This window comes from Mastigoproctus giganteus, chromosome 3 (assembly GCF_048544385.1).
Source record: "Mastigoproctus giganteus isolate SK-2022 chromosome 3, ASM4854438v1, whole genome shotgun sequence".
Lineage (NCBI taxonomy): Eukaryota > Metazoa > Arthropoda > Arachnida > Uropygi > Thelyphonidae > Mastigoproctus > Mastigoproctus giganteus.
The window spans coordinates 157,321,255-157,344,791 of record NC_143577.1 but is presented as its reverse complement, the minus strand read 5'-3'; the positions used below and the strand labels follow the sequence as shown (position 1 = coordinate 157,344,791).

Genomic DNA, 23,537 nt, shown 5'->3' with positions numbered 1-23,537 from the left:
ACTGTCAGCGTAGTACCACAGAGTTGATACGTTGCTCTGGGGTTGCTGTTTCCCATGTGTAGTACTTTACATTTGTCAATGTTAAACTTCATTTGCCACCTCTCAGAGCATCTGCTCAACTTTCCAGATCCTATTGCAGCAGCATAGTGTCAGTAGTGTCCTTGACAACCCTGGCAACCTTCGTATCGTCTGCAAACTTGGACATTAAGCTTGATATACCATCATCAATATCATTTATAAATACAGAAAACAATAATGGACCCAACACTGAACCCTGAGGGACTCCACTGATAACATTAGTCCACGATGAGCAGTGTCCATTGATTACCACTCTCTGTCTTCTCCCCCTCAACCACCCCTTTATCCATAGCAGCAATTTGCCTCCAATGCCACACTGCTCCAATTTGTGCAGCAGTCTTCATTGTGCAACAGTATCAAAACCTTTCTAAGATCCAAGTATATAATATCAAAGTTATTCCCTGCATCCAGTTCTTTTGTGACTGCATCATAATATCCAATCAAATTGGTCAGGCAAGACTTCCCCTTAACAAAACCATGCTGTGTCCCAGCTATAACTGAAGTCTTGTCTAGTTGACCTTCAGTGCTTCTTTAACCAGTGCCTCCATTAATTTTCCTGGAACAGTAGTTAAACTCACAGGTCTATAATTACTTGTGTCAGCCTTTGATCCTCCTTTGTGAAGTGGGGTCACATTTGCACATCTCCAGTCTGTGGGTACCTCCCCTGAGTCCAAGGAAGCTCTCATAATTATGGCTAAGGGTTTGCTTACTTCCTTTGCTGCCTCCTTTAATATAACTGGATAGATCCCATTCACCCCAGGTGCCTTTCTTGTGTTTATCTTCAACAATTTCTCCTCCACTTTACTCTCAGTTATTACAAGATTCTCTAGCTTACTGCCAGAGTTGAATACACCTCTGGCATTCCCCTCACTGAACAACTCCTCATGTGTGAACGTTGATGCAAAATATTCATTTAGTGTGTTAGCTACCTGAGCAGGATCATCAACAGTTGACCCATCGATATCAAGTGGACCAATCTGATTCATCCCCTTCCTTCTAGAGTTTACACAAGTAAAGAACTCTTTGCTGTTTTTCTTTGCATCCCTTGCCAAAGATTTCTCGTAATCTGCCTTTGCCCACCTAACCTCCTTTGTAACTTGGTTACAAATCAACTTGTATCTATCATAGGCTTCTGTGTCAAGTGTTAATTTATATGTATCCCATGCATTTTTCTTCTCTGTCATATGTGTCATTAGTTCATCTGATATCCCTTTAGGCCTAAACTTTGAACAGTATTTCTTAGTTGGTATGTAAAGCCTAGTTTCTTTGAATGCTTCCCATTTTGAATTTGCTGTTGGTAACATCTTCAGTTGGTCCCACTGTATAGAATTTAAATACTGTCTCAGACTCCTCATTGGACATTACCTTTACGAAAGCAATAACCCTTCCCTTTAACCCTCACGGTAGTTACCTTTTTGAGTAGATCCCACTTCAGCACACTGTGATCACTGCCACCTAGTGGTTCCTTTATCTGCAGATTCTTAATGCATGAAGAATCACTACTGATAATCAAATCAAGAGTATCTTTCTCTCTCTCTCTCTCTCTCTCTCTCTCTCTCTCTCTCTCTCTCTCTCTCTCTCTCTCTCTCGTTGCCTCCCGAACATGCTGATGTAGAAAACAATCATCCAATAAATCCACAAAACCTTGCTAGTGTGTGAGTGACCACCCACAAATTCCAGTCAATATTTGGGAAATTAAAATCCCCCATTATAAGACTCTCTGATGTACTGGTTGTTGTTGTAGTTCGGTTTAACGACACAAGGGCTACTAAGGCCAAATTGTGTCTTTTTGTCGTTAATTGACAAATAGCGTATTGTTGGAGAGATTAAATTATATTCTTCTGTACAAACCAATATGTTTTAGATATAATAAAAGTTCTTCAATATTTGCTTCATTTCCTAAGATGCGAGATAAATCAGGTGATATATTCAATGTAGAGAATGACTGAAAAGTGTTTGACCGGATGGTCGAATGTAAGGGACAATCATCCAGGAAATGACGGACTGTAAGTTGCATCTGACAGGATGAGCACTGCGGTTGGCTTTCTCCCAATAATAGGAAGAGATGAGTATGGTGAGTGTGTCCAATTCTGAGTCTTGCCAGTACCACTTCCTCTCGTCTGTTTCTTCGGAGGCCAGACAGCCAGAGCTTTGGATCTTCTTTTATCTAGTAAAGTTTATTGGTAGTGTCACTTTTACAGGTCTGTGACCATTTATCGTAGCAGGCTTTGCATATGACAGACTTAAAATCAGAGAAAGGAACCTGAGGATGTTGTGAGAGAGCGGATTGGGGATGTTTAGCGGCAAAGTCGGCACTTTCATTTCCCGGAATGCCTGAATGGCCAGATATCCAGCAAAAACTGATTGCCTGATTGGACATACTGCAAGCGAATAGATGGGAATGAATCTGTTTCAATGTAGGGTGAGAAATGGAGGAATTCTTCCTTATGGCAGAGACAGCACTAAGAGAATCTGTGTAAATTATGGCAGATGAGATGGAAAGCTCAATTATCTTACTAAGAGCTAACTTAATGGCATATAATTCAGCTGTGAAGATGCTGCAAGCAAGCGGTAGTGTGGCTGAACTTGTACATAAAGGAAAAACTGCTGCAGCACCAACTATACTCTCAGTTTTTGAACCATCCATATAAATTTTACCGGCATGGTTGTTCATAGCATGAGCTGAATGTAACTGTCTGATATTGCAGGAAGGTATATTTTTCCCCCACTGGAGGAAGTGTGTATCTTGAGAGACAGACACATAAGTCCAAGAAGCAACAGGTGTAGTTGTGTCTTGGAAGATTTCATTTAAATTGACATTCCAAGTCTGAACAAGCTCTTTGATCCTGAGAGAAGCGGGTCTATTTTCATTTGGCTTGCTCTCATAGAAGGCTTCCCAACGAGTATTATAGAGATACTCCCAACTTGGGTGTGATGGTAGACTCTAGATCTTAGCAGTGTAGTGAAGCAGTAGTGTTTTTTCTACGCAGGTGTAATGGGGGATCATTAGCTTCAATATATAGACTTTGGATTGGAGAAGTCCTGAAAGCTCCCAGCGCAGTCCTCAGAGCACTGTGATGGATCATATTTAGCCGTTTTAAAGTAGTGCTCCTGGCAGAGTCATACACTGGACAACCATAATCTAAACGTGAACGGATTAAACTTCTATAGAGATGCAGCAAAGTACACCGATCAGCTCCCCATGACATAGATGAGACCGAACGAAGTATATTCAAATGCTTTAAGCAAGAAGTTCTCAAATAAGCGATGTGAGCTTGGAAATTTAATTTGCGGTCTAATATTAGTCCAAAAAATTTAACGGTATTAACAAGCGGGATTGGAGTATTGTGTATTTGTAGTTCAGGTTCAGGATGGAGAGCTTGCTTCTTGCAAAAGTGAGTGACAGTGCATTTCTTTTCTGACAGTCTGTAACCATTCCTTGAAGTCCAGGATTCTATTTTGGTTATGGCAAGTTGTAGCTGCCGTTCAATGGTATTCATACTTTGAGATTGACAAGAAATGGTAAGATCATCTGCATACATATAAGTTTGAACAGTTTTTGGGATATCTCGTGTCATGCTGCTAACTCGGATTGAAAACAGTGTTGGACTGAGTATTGATCCCTGCCCTGAATGTGAGATATAGAGAGGACGTTTTTGTATCGGACTTGAAAAGAGCGCAATTGCAGTAAATTCTGAAATACCACTACTTTGCTTATTGGAGGCTTGAAGTGGTGAAACCCATGTTTAGTCTCTAGAGCAAAGTTTCCGGCATCCCCCTCCCCCCCTACTTCTTCAACCCATGCACGGTACTAAGTACTATAGGTTTTGATACCTTTCATGTTTGGGGTTTTCATAAAAAAAAAAAAAAAAAAGCCCCAGATGGTAAAGGTCCATAATAATACCATGCCGCCATGTAGTATCAAATACCTTTTCAAGATCTAAATTGACCATGACTAGATGTTGTTTCATGACAAAGGCATTTCGGATATGAGACTCGGCTTTAATGAGGACATCTAGGGTTGATCTATTTTTTTCGAAAACCATACTGGTGATCTGGAAGGAGATTCTCTGACTCCAGGATGTAAGCGAGCCTAGTATGAACCATTCTTTCGAAAATTTTTCCCATGCAGCTCGTAAGAGATATTGGCCTGTAGTTTTCAACACAGGAAGGATTTTTTCCTGGTTTTGGTAAGGCGATAATGAACGGCGCCATGAAGTTGGATAGGCATTTTCAGAGAAAATCCGATTGTAAAAAAATTAATAGGGTTCTCAAGTCTTCTCCAAGTAAATGCTTTAACATAATGTAATGAACTCCATCTGGACCTGCAGCACTATTGGAAGATCTGTTTAATGATTCTTGAAGTTCTATTAACGTAAATGGTTGGTTGTACGGGAATGAGCGGCGCGTGGAGAAGTTAATTTTATACCGTTCTGCACCTGCTGTGATGTTCTGGAAGGTGGAGGCGTAGGTGGTAGAAGCTGAGATTTTTGCAAATGATTCTGCTAATGCATTTGCAACTTCTTCGGGAGTAGAAATATCTTTCCCTTTCCAATGAAGTATCGGAGAGGGCAGCCGAGCAAATTTGCCATTTAGTGTCTGTATTCTTTTCCAGATGACTTGTGTATCTGTGCCTTTGGTAATGGCAGAGGCAAAAGCAATCCATGAATCCCGTTTCGCTTTCCACCTAACTTGTCTAGCTTTTGCTTTTAGTCTTTTAAAAGCAATTAGGTTACTAGTGGTGGGATACTTGCAGAAATGATTCCAGGCACGGTTTTTTTCCTGTTTGGCAATTAAACAATCTGTATTCCACCAGTGATTTCTGTGTTTTCGATATGGTGTGGATTTTGGAATGGAGGCCGTGGCTGAAGTCAGAATCTGATTAGTTATGTAAGTGTTTACATCATCAATGTTGTCTTTCAACATAAAGTCTGTCTAAGCGTATCTGGGCAGAATAGACAACCCAGTTTGCTTTTTTAAACTGCCAAGTGGATCGTTGGTCGGGATTTGAAGTTACCCCTGTTTGTAGCGAGCAAATAATTGGAAAGTGATCACTGTTGAAGGGATCGGTTAATATCAACCATGTCATAATTGGAAATAGGGATGGTGAACAAATTGACAAGTCTATTGCGGAAGCAGATCCGGTTGCTAAGTGGATGTAGGTAGGAGATCCAGAATTTAATAAATTAAGATCATTATTATGGATGAATTCCTCCATCAATTTGCCTCTTATATCCATTGTGGCCGATCCCCACAATGGATGGTGACCATTAAAATCACCAAAAAGACAAATTGGAGTTGGAAGTTGTGCAATGAGGTTGTCAAGTTCAGAAAGCAGAAGTGGTGCAGATGGCGGAATATAAATGGAAACAATGGTAAATGATGTACCAACTGCAAGGCGAGCTGCCATAGCTTCTAGGGTAGTTCTCAATTGGATCGGCCTGGATGGTATGTTAGCATTAACAAGAATAGCAACTCCTCCACGTGCAGGTGATACCGAGTTCCTATCTTGTCTGTAAATGGTATATCTTGAAAATTTTGGCAAAACTTGGGGTGACAAGAATGTTTCCTGTAAGCATACACCTATGGGATTAAATTGAGTTATTAAATCTCTTAAGTCATCAGAATGAGTGCTTAGTCCTCTGCAATTCCACTGTATGATCTTATTCATTATTTAGGTTTACCTGAGGTGATTCATCTGACTGTTTTCTGTACGTGGGACATTTTTTCCGGTCCTTTTTTGAGAATGTGGGGCGTCCAGTATCCATAGTGTCACCTGCATGGAGTTCTAGAATAGGTTCCTCATTGTCTAGCAGCTCATCTACATCCATGCGTTTGGAGGGAGATTCCGTTTTTTTAGAGACTGATTCAGATTTTAATTGTTCTTTTCCAACTGGGACTGATGGTGTATGAGTAGGAATGCTGACTGGAGTATTTGTGGCTTCGCTAGTTCTTTTTGGAGTATTTTCTTTCTCTGAGGTTGAAAGCATAGATTTGAGCCAGTTCGCTAGAGAGGTGTTAGGTGGAACTGATACTTCTGTTTGAGCTGCAGTAGAAACGAAGTTCCAGTGCGAGCTGCATTATGTCAACCCTGCAACTACTAGGCAGGGTTGACATAACTTGTCTACGTGCCTCAGGAAAGGTGACTTTATTTTCTATTTTGTATTTTTGAATTTTCTTTCCTGTAATCCATAGCTCACATGTTTTGGAAAAAGCTGGGTGGCTTTCTTTGCAGTTTGGACAAACAGGGGTTTTGACAGAGCAATCCGCTTGAGTGTGATCTTTTGAGCCGCAGATGGGACATATGGCCTCACCTCTACATGCCTGCTGCGAATGTCCGTATTTCTGGCATTTAAAACAGCGAACGGGATTCGGGATATAAGGTCTAATATGACAATTCAAATAGCCAGCTTTAATTGAGGATGGTAAGTCTGGCATACTGAATGTTAAAATGATGGATCTCGTTGGAGTGAGATTTCCATCTTTTTTAGTCATAATCCATTTCACGTTTGTAACTTTTTGACTACTTAGTTCTTGAAGTAGCTCTTCTTCGGAGACAGTAATTAGGTCACACTCACTGATTACACCCTTTGATGAATTTAAGGTTCTGTGTGGAGTAATTGATACTGTGAGCCCACAAAATGATGTTGTGTTTAAGAGCCGCTCAGAATGTTTAGCGGTGGCAGTTTCAATGAGGAGATCTCCGGATTGTAGTCTTTTCACCATTTTTGGTGATCCAGTAATTGATTCCAAATATTTTTGAATCAAGAATGGTGATAATTTTCCTATAGGTTGGGAGGATAAAGAATGAATCACCAAGAAATTTGGTAATTCATTATGGCATTGAGGTTCCCTTCTAAGCCTTTTGGGGTTGTTGGTGTCACGATCGTTGTCAGGAATTTCTGACCTTGAGCTTGATGGCTCTAAAGGTGGATAACTATTCGTATCCATGTTAGCTCGTTTTGGCCCTGGGGGTATATGTTTACAGCCCAGATTACCGGCCCCGTTTCCCTGGCAATAGAGTCACCAACAACTGCTAGTTCCTGTGGGACCAGCGCATTCTGCCTTGGGGGTTGCCGCTGTGTTGCGTGATGAACAAGTGCAAGCTCTGGCGTTGATGTGGGCAGCTGAGAGCATGATGCGCCCCTCAATTTAGTTCCTTCAAGGGCATCCACCCTGTCCTTCAAGCTCTTATATAGGCCAATAATAACGCTGAGTTGTTGCCCGATTTCATTACACTCCTTGCATCACGCACACACACAAAGACATCCCCCATGGCAATATCAGGTCCCGAGCTGGAACAGACTTCCATCTATTGTGGAAACTGATAGGCTGAGCTAGATAAACATTTGGAGTGACCGGATGGGTGAAAAGGGAAGGAGGTTTTTTTGTTTTTGGCAGATGCTGATTTTGGCTTGCTTTCTTGCATCATATCCCTCAACTAATGATAATGTAATTAATATTACATAATTTTTTTTTATTTTAATTATTTCATTAATTTAATTTTATAATTTGTCATTCAAATACGTAAAATACTTTACTTCCCAGTGTAAGATAATGCCAATGTTTCATGCAATAAATGCTTGTAGAGATTTGAATTTTGCAGTGATTGTTCATGCCTCAATTTTAAAATTTTTCAATTTTAACATTTTTAAATCACATTTTTTAAATTTTTAAGCGTAATTAATAAAAATTAACTAACTTTTTATGTCATTGAAGTAGAAGAGAGAGAAAAGTAGAGCATTTATAAAAAATTAACTTAGCATTAGTAGCGGCATATGATGCAAGAATGAAAGTTTATACAGCATCAGACAAAAAAAAAAAAAAAAAAAAACTGCCCATTCACCTATCCATTCACTCCAAAAGTTTCTCCAGTTCTTTCTTGAATTTATTTAAGCTATCAATTTCTACAATGACAGGTGGAAGTTTGTTCACCAATCAGCCACTTGCTAGATAAAGGAAAATTTCCGCACATCTCTTCTGTAACAGTCTTTTCTCAATTTTTTTGAATTTATGCCCGTTCAAGTGCGTAATCTGAGAAAGAAGAATCCCATCAGCATTGAGCTTGCACACACCGTTCAAAGCCTTTTACACATCAATCAGATCACCTCACAGATGTCTAGTCTCAAATGCTGCAATTTGCAGAACATAAGCCTTTCTTGGTAAGAGCATCCCTTTGTTTCCCCCCCCCACCAATTTTGTTGCCCTTCTCTGTACTCATTCCAGCTGCACTACATCCTTCTTAAAATGAGGCTTCCAGACCTGTGTGCAGTAATCAAAGTGCTGTCTGACCATTGCTTTATACAAAGTAATAATTACCTCCTTATCCCTGCTAGCAGAGTTCCTGTACAGCATTGACAAGACCCTTATCAGCTGCCCTGGCAGCCTGTCTGCACTGCTCTGAAAACTTCATATCTGATTTCACAATTACACCAAGCTCTTTTTCATTTTCTACCACACAGTTGATACGTTTCTCTGGGTTTACTTCTACCACCGATATGCAGTATTATACATTTGTCAATGTTAAACTTCAGTTGCCATTTCTCAGCCCATCTGCTCTAGATCCTGTTGCAGTAGTACACTGCCGTTACTGTCATTAACAACCCTGCCAACTTTTGTATCATTTGCAAACTTGGACATTAAGCCTGATATACCTTCATCAATAAGTACACAAAACAACAATGGGCCCAGCACAAAACCCAGGGGGACTCTGCTAATAACATTAGTCCACATAGAGCAGTGTCCATTTATTACCACTCTCTGCCACCTCCCACTCAACCATCCCTTTATCCATTGCAGTAACTTACCCTTAATGCCACACTGCTTCAATTTGTACAGCAGTCTTCCATGCACAACAGTATTAAAAGCTTTCCTGAAATCCAAGTATATGATATCAAAATTATTTTTGCATCCAGTTCCTCTGTAACCACTTCATAGTATCCAACCAAATTTTTCAGACAAGACTTTCTGTTAAGAACCCATGCTATGTCTGAATTATTACTGTAGTCTTATCTAGATGATCCTGTAATGCTTCTTTAACCAGTGATTCAATTATTTTCCCTAGAAGTTAACCTATCAGGTCTGTAATTACCTGTGTCACCCTTTGATACCCCTCTGTGAATTAGGAACACATTTACATATCTCCAGCCCGTGGAAACTTCCCCAGAGTCCAAGGATGCTCTCATAATTATAGCTAAGAGTTTGCTTACTTCTTTTGCCGTGTACTTTAATATAACTGGATAGGTCTCATCCACCCTGGTGCCTTTCTTATGTTTAACTTCAACAATTTCTCTTCCACTTTGCTCTCAGTTTTAAAAAATTATTAAGCACCTGTTAGAGCAGTGGTTTTAAACCGGGGTGCCGCAACAACATTCCAGGGGTGTCATGTAATTTGAGTCTAAGTTACTGAATTTTTTTTTTTAATTTATATATTTATTTCATTATAAAAAGGTGTTCCATATCCATTGTACTGTATCTTTTTAATTTTGTGATGATCTATAATTAATCTTTATTTAGTAACTCTATATAAAGAATAAAATTATTATATAAGTACATATAATTTCTATTATGAATTGTAATTTTATTTATAATTATATTATAATAATAACTATCATATAACATATATTTTTTAATATTATATATGTACACACTGCCCTACCATTAATATCTGGACACCTGCCTTTAGCTATCAACTTTTTGCAGATATATCAGCCATAAAGAGATTTTATTGTGACATTTAATATTTTGCACTGAAATCTTTGGCTTTTATGACATCAAAGGGCTCCACTCGCCCTTTGATGCAGCCACCAGTCTGCCTTGGACCATCCAATACATCCCAAAGATGCTCGATAGGGTTCAGATCAGCACTCTGGGCTGGCCAATCCATGTCCTCAAACCACTCTGTTACAACCCGAGCAGTATGGCATGTTTTGCTAATACAGGTATGAGGCCCCCGAAGTATTGCCATAATGTTGGAAGTGCATAATTGTCCAGAATGCACAGCATTCATGGTTTTGTCAATAACGACTAATGGGACCAAGCCAAACCATGAAAGGAGTCCCATACCATGACACTGCCAAACTTCATTGTTGGGAGGATACAATCAGGAAGGAACTGTTCCACTGCTATTCACCACACCCAGGAACGGCCATCAGACTGGGAGATTGTGAACCTCGACTCATCTGTCCATAGGACTGTTTTCCACTGCTCTGCAGTCCAGGATTCGCACTCCTTACACCTCAGCATCTAGCATTTGTTTAGGTGATCAATGGCTTGTGAACAGCTACACGACCATTGTAACGTTCTAGTACTGACATTATTCCCAATACTCTCACAGAGGGTTTCTGTGACTTGAGACAATGGCAAATTACAATTTGCGCACACAGCTCTTCGCAAAATTGTCTTATCCCATTCTGTTAGTTTTCGAGGTTTATCAGGATGTTTATTTGGCAGATTCAGTCCCATTCCTCTTCCATTTGCATATAACATAACTAACCATTGACCTAGGGATCCCAAGAGTGACTGCGATCCACGCACACAAGCATTCTGTCTTGTACAGAATGCTTGTGTGTGTGGCATGCTACTATAATTTCCTGTTAGTTCTGTTGAACGTGTCGATGTTTGTGGAGCAGTCGGGTATGGGACATGATACAGCCACGGGGGATGAATTTGTATGTGCGTGATGCAAGGAGTGTAAGGAAATCAGGCGACAACTCAGCATTGTTATGGGCCTATATGAGAGCTTGAAGGACAGGGTGGATGCCCTTGAAGGAACTAAATTGGGGGGCGCATCATGCTCGCAGCCGCCCACATCAACGCCAGAGGCTGCACTTGTTCATCACGCAACACAGCGGCAACCCCCAAGGCAAAATACGCTGGTCCCACAGGAACTAGCAGTTGTTGGTGACTCTATTGTCACGAAAATGGGGAAAATGGTTTGTAAAAAGGATAGGTGGAACAGGACCAGGGTATGTCTGCCAGGGGCAAAGGTTGATGACGTTGTAGAGCGGATATCATCTTTTAAGGGCACAAAAGGTGATATAGTTGTACACGTTGGCACTAATGATATTAAGAGTAGGAGACCGGCGGAATTACTTAACAAGTACAGGTCACTGTTGAAAAAAAGCCGTGAATTAGGGTTGAATTTGAAAGTATCTGCAATTCTGCCCAGACACGATAGGAGGGAGTATATGATGAGAGCCTTGTCGATCAATTCGGCCCTGGAAAGATTGTGCAAGTCTCAAGGGGTAGAATTTTTTTCAGCCTGGTCTGTACTTGTTAAGAGGAGAGACTGCTTCTACAGGGATGAGATACACTTAAATAGAAAGGGTGCAAGAATATTTGCTGATGCTATCGAGGCAGTGTTAGGTGGGTCAGAAAACTGCTAGATTGGGGGGATACAAGGACTAATAGATTAACAGTAGCCACTGGCAGGGGTGAAAGTGATTCTTGCACTGTTTCTATTGGAATGAGCTGCAGCCTAGAAAATAAGATGCAGGATATTTCAGAGACTGCTGGGAATCATTAGGGTTAAAATTAACACATAGGTTGTGTTAGGGTAGCTAAGAAAAAGAACAGGTGCATGCATACTTGCGTGTACACCAATGCTAGGAGTTTAGTAAATAAATTTGATGAATTTGAGGTATTGCTCAAAACATCAAAGGCAGATATTGTGGGGATTTCAGAGACGTGGTGTCACACAGATATAAGGAATGCAGAACTGGAATTTGGGGAGTACAACATCTGCAGAAAGGATAGACAGGAGAGGAAGGGAGGAGAGGTTATGCTATTAGTTAAGAAATACATAAAATCCAAGGAAGTGAAGCCAGTCGACATTGCTGGACAGTGCAGTGTCAAGTCAGTTTGGTGTGACCTAAGCATTGGGAGATCAAAATTGAGAGTAGAAGTGTGCTATAGGCCTCATGACTCTGATGAGTATAATAAGGAACCGTAGAGGGAAATAGAGTGGGCCAGTAAATCAGAGAGTCTTATAATGGGGGATTTTAATTTCCCAGATATTGACTGCAATTTCGGGGCTGGTCCGCACACACTATCAAGACTTTTGTGGATTTATTGGATGATTGTTTTCTACATCAGCATGTTCAGGAGGCAACTAGAGGGAGTAATACTCTTGATTTGATTATCAGTAGTGATTCTTCATGCATTAAGAATCTGCAGGTAAATGAACCACTAGGTGGCAGTGATCACAGTGTGCTGAAGTGGGATTTACTCAAAGAGGTAAATACCATTAGGGGTAAAGGGAAGGGTTATTGCTTTCACAAAGGTAACTACGATGGACTGAGACAGTATTTAAATTCTATACAGTGGGACCAACTGATGATGTTACCAACAGCAAATTCAAAATGGGAAGCATTCAAAGAACTTATCTTGGAAGCTACTAGGCTTTACATACCAACTAAGAAATATTGTTCAAGGTTTAGGCCTAAGTGGATGTCAGATGGACTAATGAGACATTTTTTTTTTTTTTTTTTTTTTTATGAGAACCCCAAACACGAGAGGTATTAGAACCTATAGTACTTAGTACCGTGCTTGGGTTAAATGGCAGAGAACAAAAATGCATGGGATACATACAAATTAACACGTGACACAGAAGCCTATGATAGATACAAGTTAATCTGTAACCAAGTTACAAAGGAGGTCAGGCAGGCGAAGGCAGATTACGAGAAATCCTTGGCAAGGGATGCAAAGAAAAACAACAAAGAGTTCTTTACTTATGTAAACTCGAGAAGGAAGGGGATGAATCAGATTGGTCCACTTGATATCGATGGGTCAACTGTTGATGATCCTGCTCAGGTAGCTAACAAACAATGAATATTTTGCATCGACATTCACACATGAGGAGTTATTCAGCGAGGGGAATGCCAGAGGTGTATTCAACTCTGGCAGTAAGCTAGAGAATCTTGTAATAACTGAGAGTAAAGTGGAGGAGAAATTGCTGAAGATAAATACAAGAAAGGCACCTGGGGTGGATGGGATCTATTCAGTTATATTAAAGGAGGCAGCAAAGGAAGTAAGCAAACCCTTAGCCATAATTATGAAAGCTTCCTTGGACTCAGGGGAAGTACCCATGGACTGGAGATGTGCAAATGTGACCCCAATTCACAAAGGAGGATCAAAGGGCGACACAAGTAATTATAGACCTGTTAGTTTAACTTCTGTTCTTGGAAAATTAATGGAGGCACTGGTTAAAGAAGCACTGCAGGATCATCTAGACAAGACTTCAGTTACAGCTCAGACACAGCATGGTTTTGTTAAGGGGAAGTCTTGCCTGACACTAGGACGAGGCTACTAGGAGACGGTCGTGTTCAAAGCCGCTAAGTGGATTTTTCTTATTTATTGATTTGAAATTATTGTTTTTCTAAAACTTTTGATTTAAATTTAGTAGTATAACATTATTTTGTGATTTTCTGATTAATTTGGTGTATTTATTCTTTATTCGGCCTTGTAATTGCATAAAAGTATCGGTAAGGGTATCCACGTGTTTGCAACTCCGCTGAACGAGAAGTTCTTTAGCCATATTTAGCCGCTTGATTGAATATTTTTTATATCGAATTATTTCTGTATGTAGCTTATAGACCTAGTAAGGATCGTTAGTTTATTCTGAATTGAGACAGCGAGATTTGAAAGTTAATTAATACTTAAGTGTCCGTAGATATAAAGTTCGTAAGTTCCCACCTTTGTGATACGATAATTATATACCGTACTAGATAGCGTTAGTTGAAAATTATAATTAATTAATAGAATCGTGACTCAGACCAGGGCAGCAAAGCAAAAGGCTCAAGCTAATGGAAGTGCTGTGGCTCAGAGCAGAACTCAGGGGGGCAGTTGTCCTCTGACTCACAGCCTTATAAAATGCACTGTTTGCTTGATGTTTGCAGAGCAATCGGGTACGGGACATGATACTGCCATGGGAGATGTCTTTGTGTGTGTGCGCGCGATGCAAGGAGTGTATCGATATCAGGCAACAACTCGGGGTTCTTGTGGGCCTATATGAGAGCTTGAAGGACAGGGTGGATGCCCTCGAAGAAACTAAATTGAGGGGCCCACATCAAAGCCAGAGCTTGCACTTGGGCATCACGTGACACAGAGGCAACCCCCAAGGCAGAATGCGCTGGTCCAGAAGGAACTAGTAGTTGTTGATGACTCTATTGTCAGGGAAACGGGGAACATGCTTTGTAAAAAGGATAGGTGGAACAGGACCAGGGTATGTCTGCCAGGGGCAAAGGTTGATGACGTTGTAGAGCGAATATCATCTTTTAAGGGCACAAAAGGTGATATAGTTGTACACGTTGGCACTAATGATATTAAGAGTAGGAGACCAGCAGAATTACTTAACAAGTACAGGTCACTGTGGAACAAAAGCCGAGAATTAGGGTTGAATTTGAAAGTGTCTGCAATTCTGCCCAGACACGATAGGAGGGAGTATATGATGAGAGCCTTGTCGATCAATTCGGCCCTGGAAAGATTGTGCAAGTCTCAAGGGGTAGAATTTTTTTCAGCCTGGACTGTACTTGTTAACAGGGGAGATTGCTTCTACAGGGATGGGATACACTTAAATAGAAAGGGTGCAGGAATTTTTGCTGATGCTTTCGAGGCAAAGTTAGGAGGGTTGGAAAACTGCTAGTTGGGGGGGATACAAGGACTAATAAATTAACAGTAGCCACTGGCAGAGGTGGAAGTGATTCTTGCACTGCTTCTATTGAAATGAGCAGAAGCCTGAAAAACAAGATGCAGGATATTTCAGAGACTGCTGGGGGTCATTGCGGTACAAGTAAACACATGGGTTGTGTTAGGGTAGCTAGGAATAGAAACAGGTGCATGTATACCTGCGTGTACACCAATGCTAGGAGTTTGGTAAATAAATTTGATGAATTTGAGGTATTGCTCAAAACATCAAAGGCAGATATTGTTGGGATATCAGAGACGTGGTGTCCTACAGATATAAGGAATGCGGAACTGGAATTTGGGGAATACAATGTGTATAGAAAGGATAGACAGGACAGGAGGGGAGGAGGGGTTATGCTATTAGTTAAGAAACACATAAAATCCAAGGAAGTGAAGCCAGTCGACATTGATGGACAGGGCAGTGTCAAGTCAGTTTGGTGTGACATAAGCATAGGGAAATCAAAATTGGGAGTAGGAGTGTGCTATAGGCCTAATGACTCTGATGAGTATAATAAGATATTGTACAGGGAAATACAGTGGGCCAGTAAATCAGAGAGTCTTATAATGGGGGATTTTAATTTCCCAGATATTGACTGGAATTTGTGGGCTGGTCACTCACACACTAGCAAGGCTTTTGTGGATTTATTGGATGATTGTTTTCCACATCAGCATGTTAGTGCGGCAACAAGAGGAAGCAATACTCTTGATCTGATTATCAGTAGTGATTCTTCATGCATTAAGAATCTGCAGATAAATGAACCACTAGGTGGCAGTGATCACAGTGTGTTGAAGTGGGATTTACTCAAGGAGGTAACTACCATCAGAGGTAAAGGGAAGGGTTTTTGTTTTCGTAAAGGCGACTATGATGGTCTGACACAGTATTTAAATTCTATACAGTGGGACCAACTGATGATGTTACCAACAGCAAACTCAAAATGGGAAGCATTCAAGGAACTAATCTTGGAAGCTACCAGGCTTTACACCAACTAAGAAATATTGTTCAAGGTTTAGGCCTAAATGGTTGTTAGATGAACTAATGAGACATGTGGCAGAGAAGAAAAATGCATGGAATACATACAAATTAATGGGTGACATGGAAGCCTATGATAGATATAAGTTGGTCTGCAACCAAGTCACAAAGGAGATTAGGCAGGCAAAGGCAGACTACGAAAAATCTTTGGCAAAGGATACAAAGAAAAACAGAAAAGAGTTCTTTACCTATTTAAACTCAAGAAGGAAAGTGATGAATCAGATTGGTCCACTGGATATTGATGGTTCAACAGTTCAGGATCCTGCTCAGGTGGCTGACAATCTAAACGAGTATTTTGCATCTACATTCACGCATGAGGAGTTATTCAGGAAGGAGAATAACATAGGTAAAGTAAACATCGGCAGTGAGCTGGATGATTTTGTAATAACTGAGAGGAAAGTGGAGGAGAGATTGTTGAGGATAAACATAAAAAAGGCAACTGAGGTGGATGGGATCTATCCAGTTATATTAAAGGAGGCAGCAAAGGAAGTAAGCAAACCCCTAGCCTGGAGATGTGCAAATGTAACCCCAATTCACAAAGGAGGATCAAAGGCTGACACAAGTAACAATAGACCTGTTAGTTTAACTTCTGTTCCAGGTAAATTAATGGAGGCACTGGTTAAAGAAGCACTGCAGGATCATCTAGACAAGAATTCAGTTATAGCTCAGACGCAGCATGGTTTTGTTATGGGCAGGTCTTGCTTGACCAATTTGATTGGATACTATGATGTAGTCACAAAAGAACTGGATGCAGGGAATAACTTTGATATTATATATTTGGATCTTAGAAAGCTTTTGATACTGTTGCACATGGAAGACTGCTGCACAAATTGGAGCAGTGTGGCATTGGAGGCAAATTGCTGCTATGGATAAAGGTTTGGTTGAGTGGCAGAAGACAGAGTGGTAATCAATGGACACTGCTCAACGTGGACTAATGTTATTAGTGGAGTTCCTCAGGGTTCAGTGTTGGGTCCGTTGTTGTTTTCGGTGTTTATGAATGATACTGATGATGGTATATCAAGTTTAATGTCCAAGTTTGCAGATGATACAAAGGTTGGCAGGGTTGTTAAGGACACTAATGATGCTATGCTACTGCAACTGGATCTGGAAAGGTTGAACAGATGGGCTGAGAGGTGGCAAATGAAGTTTAACATTGACAAATGTAAAGTACTACATATGGGAAACAGTAACCACAGAGCAAAGTATCAACTCTGGGTTACTACACTGACAGTGGTGGAGAATGAAAAGGACCTGGGGGTAATTGTGCAGCCAGATATGAAGTTCTCTGAGCAGTGCAGCCGAGCTGCAAGAGTAGCTCATGGTGTCTTGTCAATGATATACAGGAATTTTTCTAGCAGGGATAAGGAGGTGATTATTCCGTTGTATAAGGCAATGGTTAGGCCACATCTTGAGTATTGTATACAGGTCTGGAGGCCTCATTTCAAGAAGGATGTAGAGCTGCTGGAACGGGTACAGAGAAGGGCAACAAGATTAGTGAATGGAACAAAGGGTTGCTCTTTCGAAGAAAGGCTTAAGTTTTGCAAATTACAGAGTCTGGAGACTAGGCACCGGCGAAGTGATCTGATAGAGGTGTACAAGGTTTTGAATGGTTTGAGCATGCTCAATGCCAATGGGATTCTTCATCTTGCTCAGAATAATCACCTCAGAGGGCATAAATTCAAATTGAGGAAGGCCGGATGTCGGATAGATGTGCGGAAATTTGCCTTTGGCCAGCGGGTGGTTGGTTGGTGGAACCGACTTCCATCACTTGTTGTTGAAGTTGATAGCCTAAACAAATTTAAGGCTCAACTGGACAGGTATTTCGAACGAACGGAGGGGTGAAATGGGAGTGGTGTTTTTTTTTTGGCTGATGCCGAATAAGCTTGCTTTCTTGCATCATATGCCTCTACTAATGCTAATGCTAATATCAAGCTTAATGTCCAAGTTTGCAGACAATATGAAGGTTGGCAGGGTTGTCAAGGACACTACTGACACTATGCTACTGCAACAGGATCTGGAAAGGTTGAGCAGATGGGCTGAGAGGTGGTAAATGAAGTTTAACATTGACAAATGTAAAGTACTACATATGGGAAACAGCAACCCCAGAGCAACGTATCAACTCTGTGGTACTACACTGACAGTGGTAGAGAATGAAAGGGACCTGGGGGTGCTTGTGCAGGCAGATATGAAGTTCTCTGAGCAGTGCAGATGGGCTGCAAGAGTAGCTCACGGTGTATTGTCGATGATATATAGGAATTTTTCTAGCAGGGATAAGGAGGTGATTATTCCCTTGTATAAGGTAATGGTCAGGCCACACCTGGGGTACTGTATACAGGTCTGGAGGCCTCATTTCAAGAAGGATGTAGAGATGCTGGAACGAGTACAGAGGAGGGCAACAAGATTAGTGAATGGAACAAAGGGGTGCTCTTACGAAGAAAGGCTTAAGTTTTGCAAATTACAGTGTCTGGTGACTAGGCCCCAGCGAGGTGATCTGATAGAGGTGTATAAAGCCTTGAATGGTTTGAGCATGCTCAATGCTGATGGGATTCTTCCTCTTGCTCAGAATAATCACCTGAGAGGGCATAAATTCAAATTGAGAAAAGACAGATGTAGGATAGACGTGAGGAAATTTGCCTTTAGCCAGCGGGTGGTTGGTTGGTGGAATAGACTTCCATCCCTTGTCGTGGAAGTTGATAGCCTAAATAAGTTTAAGGCTCAGCTGGACAGGTATTTCGAACGAACAGAGGGGTGAAGTGGAAGTGGTTATTTTTATTTTTTTTTTTTTTTTTTTGGCTGATGCTGCATAAGCTTGCTTTCTTGCATCAAATGCCTCTGCTAATGCTAATGTGTCATCTTGCATGTCCACTTTTGCAATTGTCTGTTCAAAGCCCAGTGTACATATTTATAGCAGGTTTTGTGACATGATGTGTGCATAGGACCTGTTTCCCAATCCATGGAGGGGTATCCAGATATTAATGGTAGGGCAGTGTATATACACGGACAGAATCAGATAATTAAAATATCGAAAACCACTGTGTTATATATCTCTTTTGGCCTCCAGTATCCAGATATTAATGGTAGGACAGTGTATATACACGGACAGAATCAGATAATTAAAATATCGAAAACCACTGTGTTATATATCTCTTTTGGCCTAGGATGCCGTGAAAAAATTATTGGGACAATAAGAGCGCCATGAACCGATAAACTTTGGTAACCTCTGTGTTAGAGTGTAATACCATGCTTGTGTCCTCCACTTCGTAACTAATTCCTCATGTGTGAATGTAGATGCAAAATACTCATTCAGTTTGTCAGCTATACGAGCAGAATCATCAACAGTCTAACCATCGATATCACGTGGACCAATCTGATTCATCCCCTTCCTTCTAAAGTTTACATAAGTAAAGAAGCATTTGCTGTTTTTCTTTGCATCCTATGTACTTACTTTATTATTATTATTAGCCATATGGTGCAAGGAAGCCTGAGGCTTATGCTGCACTAGACAAAATAAAAAAAATTCCCGAATTACCTACCCTGTGAGAGAGAGAGAGAGAGAAGCAAAAAGGAATCACCAAGAAAGAGAAGAATGATGATAACCAGCTCAGGACCCTGGGTGTGCCAAGCCCATACTCACCAGATGCGAGCCCCTGAGGTTTACGGATGAATAAAGAAGAATTTAATTTTTTATACTGCATATTCTAATTAAGGATGACATCCGAGGGCAAAATACGAAATTTCGAAATTCAATCCGTGCTAAAGAAAAATTAGTTATATGTTAAAGGAAAGTTTAATTTTGAATAAGGACTTATTCAGTCAAAATACAAAACAAAATTTTGAATGAAATTTAATAACAACAAAAAACTATTCCTCAACCATAAAAATTGAACTTGTAAGAAATTTTTATGAGTTGTCAAATTGAAATGATCAACTTGTTTGTCCTCTCAATTTGTAATTCTGTTGGTCTATTTTCCTCCTTTGGCCATTTTTGAGCGTCCCTGTGATTGGACATTTGCGGTGAGTATGCCGAGTAGCTGGTCGAAATGGAGGGTGCGTTGGAATAGGCATAGGAGCAACATCCTTGTTATTTGTTTTCGGATATTCTTACTTGTCAGAATATCCGAATATCAGAAATAATTAAGAAATTATTCAGAAAATAATTAAGAATGAAGCCAGTTCAATTTCATTTCAGTTCAGAAACCTATTCATAAAAGATTATACACTCCAATTTGTTTCAAAAAGCAGAACAGGTCATTAATATTTGCTTCCCAATGATATGATGTAATGTCAACAGTTCTTGAAAATTTGCCAGATTTTGAAGTATTGAAGTACGACATTGTTGATAGTGTGGACAGTCAATCAAAATATGTTTAACTGTTAGATGTTCTGAGCAGTGTGGACCCTGAGGAGGATCACTGCCATGGGTAGATGGAGGTGAGTCAGATGGGTATGTACCATTCTCATCCTTGTGAGTACCACACCTTCCCGATGCACTGTCTGATTGCTCGAGTGCCAGAACTTTGGATCTTTTTTTCAACTGGAAAAGTTTGTTATTCGTTTGGTTATGCCACAGCTCTGTCCACTGTGATGGCATGCTGCTTGCTTTAAGATATTATAATCAGGCACTAGAATAGGGAGAGAGGTTAGGGCTAAAGTTGATGGATTTTTTGCAGATATATCAGCCAGTTCATTTCCTTTTATGCCTGAATGTGCTAGAATCCAGCAAAACTTCACTAGTTGTTGACGAAGTTCAATTTGCAATAGCAAACTCCTGATTTTAATTAAAATATAGTGATTTTTTAGAGAGGGATTCTGCATTGCTCTAATTGAGTTAAGAGAACCTCCTTTGTGACTTGATGATATGCATGGGATGCATATATATATCATCATCATATCAACAACATGATATGCATGGGATGCATATATATCATCATCATCATATCAACAACATGATATGCATCCCATGCATATCACATGGGATGCTCCTTTGTGATATGCATCCCATGCATTTTTCTTCTCTGCAATGAGTCTCATTAGTTCATCTGACATTCATTTAGGCCTAAACCTTGAAAGGTATTTCTTAGTTGGTATGAAAGGCCTAGTATTCAAAGAGTAATTCTTTGAATGCTTGCAATTTAGAATTTGCTGTTGATAACATCATCAGTTAGTTCCACTGTATAGAATTTAAAAAATCTCACTGTAGTAACCTTTACAAAAGAAAAAATCCTTCCCTTGGCCCCTGATGGTAGTTGCATCTTCAAATAAATTCCACATCAGTACACTGTGATCACTGCCACCTTGTGGTTCTTTTATCTGCAGATTCTTAATGCATGAATAATTACTGCTGATAATCAGATCAACAGTATTACTCCCTCTAGTTGCCTCTCAACCATGCTGCTGTAGAAAAGAGTCATCCAATAAATCCATAAAAGTCTTGCTAGTGTGTGAGTGACCAACTCACGTTTCAGTCAGTATCTAAGAAGTTAAAATCCACCTTTATAAGACATTCTGATTTACTGGCCCACTATTTCTCTGTACAGTTGTTTTTGTACTCATCAGTCAGGCCTATAACACACTCCTACTCTCATTTTTGCTTTCCCAGTGCTTATATCATACCAAACTGACTCAACATTTCACTGGCCACTAATGTCAATTGGGTGCACTGCCTTAGCTTTTGTTTCCTAACTAACAGCATAACCCCTCCTCCCTTCCTATCCTGTCTGTACACATTGTACTCCCAAAATTGAAATTTGCATTCCTTATATCTGTGTGACACATCTCTGATATCTCAACCAGCCTTTCAAAGAATTTATTTACTATATGCTTAGCATTGGTGTATATGCAAGTATATGTGCACTTCTTACTCTTAGTTACCCAAACACAGCCCATGTATTTACTTGTTCCTTAATGACAGGGCTGTGTGTAAATGGGGGATGCAATGGATGCACCACACAAGGGCCTCCAATACAGGGGGTCCCATCTCAAGGGAGCCATCAAAGAATCAACATAAACTAGGCCCTTTTGCATCCAGCCCTCAAGAAGCTTTGCACGGCCCTACATAATGACTCCTAGCAGTTCTAGAAATCCCCAGCACCTTGCTTTCTAGGCTGATAGCCATTACAATAGAAGCAGTGTAAGAATCACTTTCACCTCTGCCTTTGGCTATTGTTAATTTATTAGTCTGTGTATTCCCCCCAAGGTGGCAGTTTTCCGACATAACACTGCCTAGATAGCATCAGAAAATATTCTTGAACTCTTTCTTTTTTTAAATGTATCCCATCCCTGTAGAAACGGTCTCTCCAATCACAGACCATGCTAAGAAAAATTAATTACTGCTCAAAGATCATATAATATAAGCACAAAAGTAAGCACTAAAAGATTACAAGTTCATATAATATAAGCACAAATCAAAAAATAAATAGTTTCTAAACTATTAAGGTTTAAATTTCTATTGACATAGGTTGACAAGTTAATCAGTCATTAAGCTTTCATTTAAATTACATGTAAATTAACTACTAAAATTAAGGTTCACTACAAAAACTTATTACTCAATTGGTTCGCTGCAAAATTATTATTGGTCAAGGAATTCACAAAGAGAATAAAACATGATAATTAAATATTTTGGATAACATAATCTTAAATTTGGACAAAGGGCACACTTACATTAAGAACATCATGTTCCCTCAACTGTACACGTGTTCTCATTTCTTCCATGCTTGCATCCATTTTCTGAAAGATGTAATACTTCAATTCAACAGAACCAACGAATACAAGTTTTTTGGGTTTTTTTTATGTTTTTTCTTATTTAGAGAATCACTACAGGATAGGAAATATCGCTATTTTTATGCTCACTGATTTAAATCTGCAGAGACAATATCGAAATAAATAACTCATCACATTACAGAGTAGTAACGTATCTTACTTCTCTGTACATCATAGTACCACAGATCAGTGCTGTGATACTTCAGTTCAACAGATAACAGAATGTTATTACTCTGTGCTTCTCACAAACCACAGAGTAACTATTTCTCTGTGACACAAACAAACTACCCAGTAGACTGTTAGAGATAAGTAACAGTTCTAAGAACGGTTCAATAAATTCAGAAACAGATTGATTCTGCGTAAAACCGATAAATGTCATTTGGTAATCCTGCACTTTAGGGCAGGAACAAACTATTATCACGTCACGTGAATCTCGTCATAAAAGTGTGATCCCTGCTTAGTGTAAACTGCGAAGTCGGTCGGAGAAGAAATTATAACGAAGGTTGGCCAGATTAAAAATTTGATCCCATCAAATGCTTATGTTTGGGGTATTCATTCCTCGCTTTAGGGTACTCTCATTATATCCGAAAACCGAACAATTTTAATAACAACCATTTTATTTCTATATTTTGTTGATTTTTACAAGTTCGTGGAATGCAAAATTAGTCAAATTTAAATAAAACTAACCGAATTATAGCCCGTGCTTTAATTCGTTTAATTCGGAAAATTTTATTGCAAAAGTTATAAACACTAAAAGAAACTTTTTATAAATATTAACATCAAATGTTAGCGGGTGGTTGGTTGGTGGAACCGACTTCCATCACTTGTTGTTGAAGTTGATAGCCTAAACAAATTTAAAGCTCAACTGGACAGGTATTTCGAACGAACGGAGGGGTGAAATGGGAGAGGGTTTTTTTTTTTTTTTTTTTGGCTGATGCTGAATAAGCTTGCTTTCTTGCATCATATGCCTCTACTAATGCTAATG

The 23,537-nt window shown here is 39.9% G+C and overlaps 1 protein-coding gene across 2 annotated transcripts in view; it reads right to left on the bottom strand.

The window, feature by feature from the left end:
- The window catches only part of Polr1C (RNA polymerase I and III subunit C), a 255,785-nt gene extending 232,879 nt beyond the window's left edge, over positions 1–22,906 (bottom strand). For both annotated transcript variants that reach the window (XM_090369465.1, XM_090369466.1), the window contains exon 1: positions 22,454–22,906. In XM_090369465.1, coding sequence (XP_090225591.1) covers positions 22,454–22,516 — 63 coding nt within the window. In that variant the 5' untranslated portion in view covers positions 22,517–22,906. The remainder of the gene's footprint in view (positions 1–22,453) is intronic.
- Between the last annotated feature and the right edge of the window lie 631 nt (positions 22,907–23,537).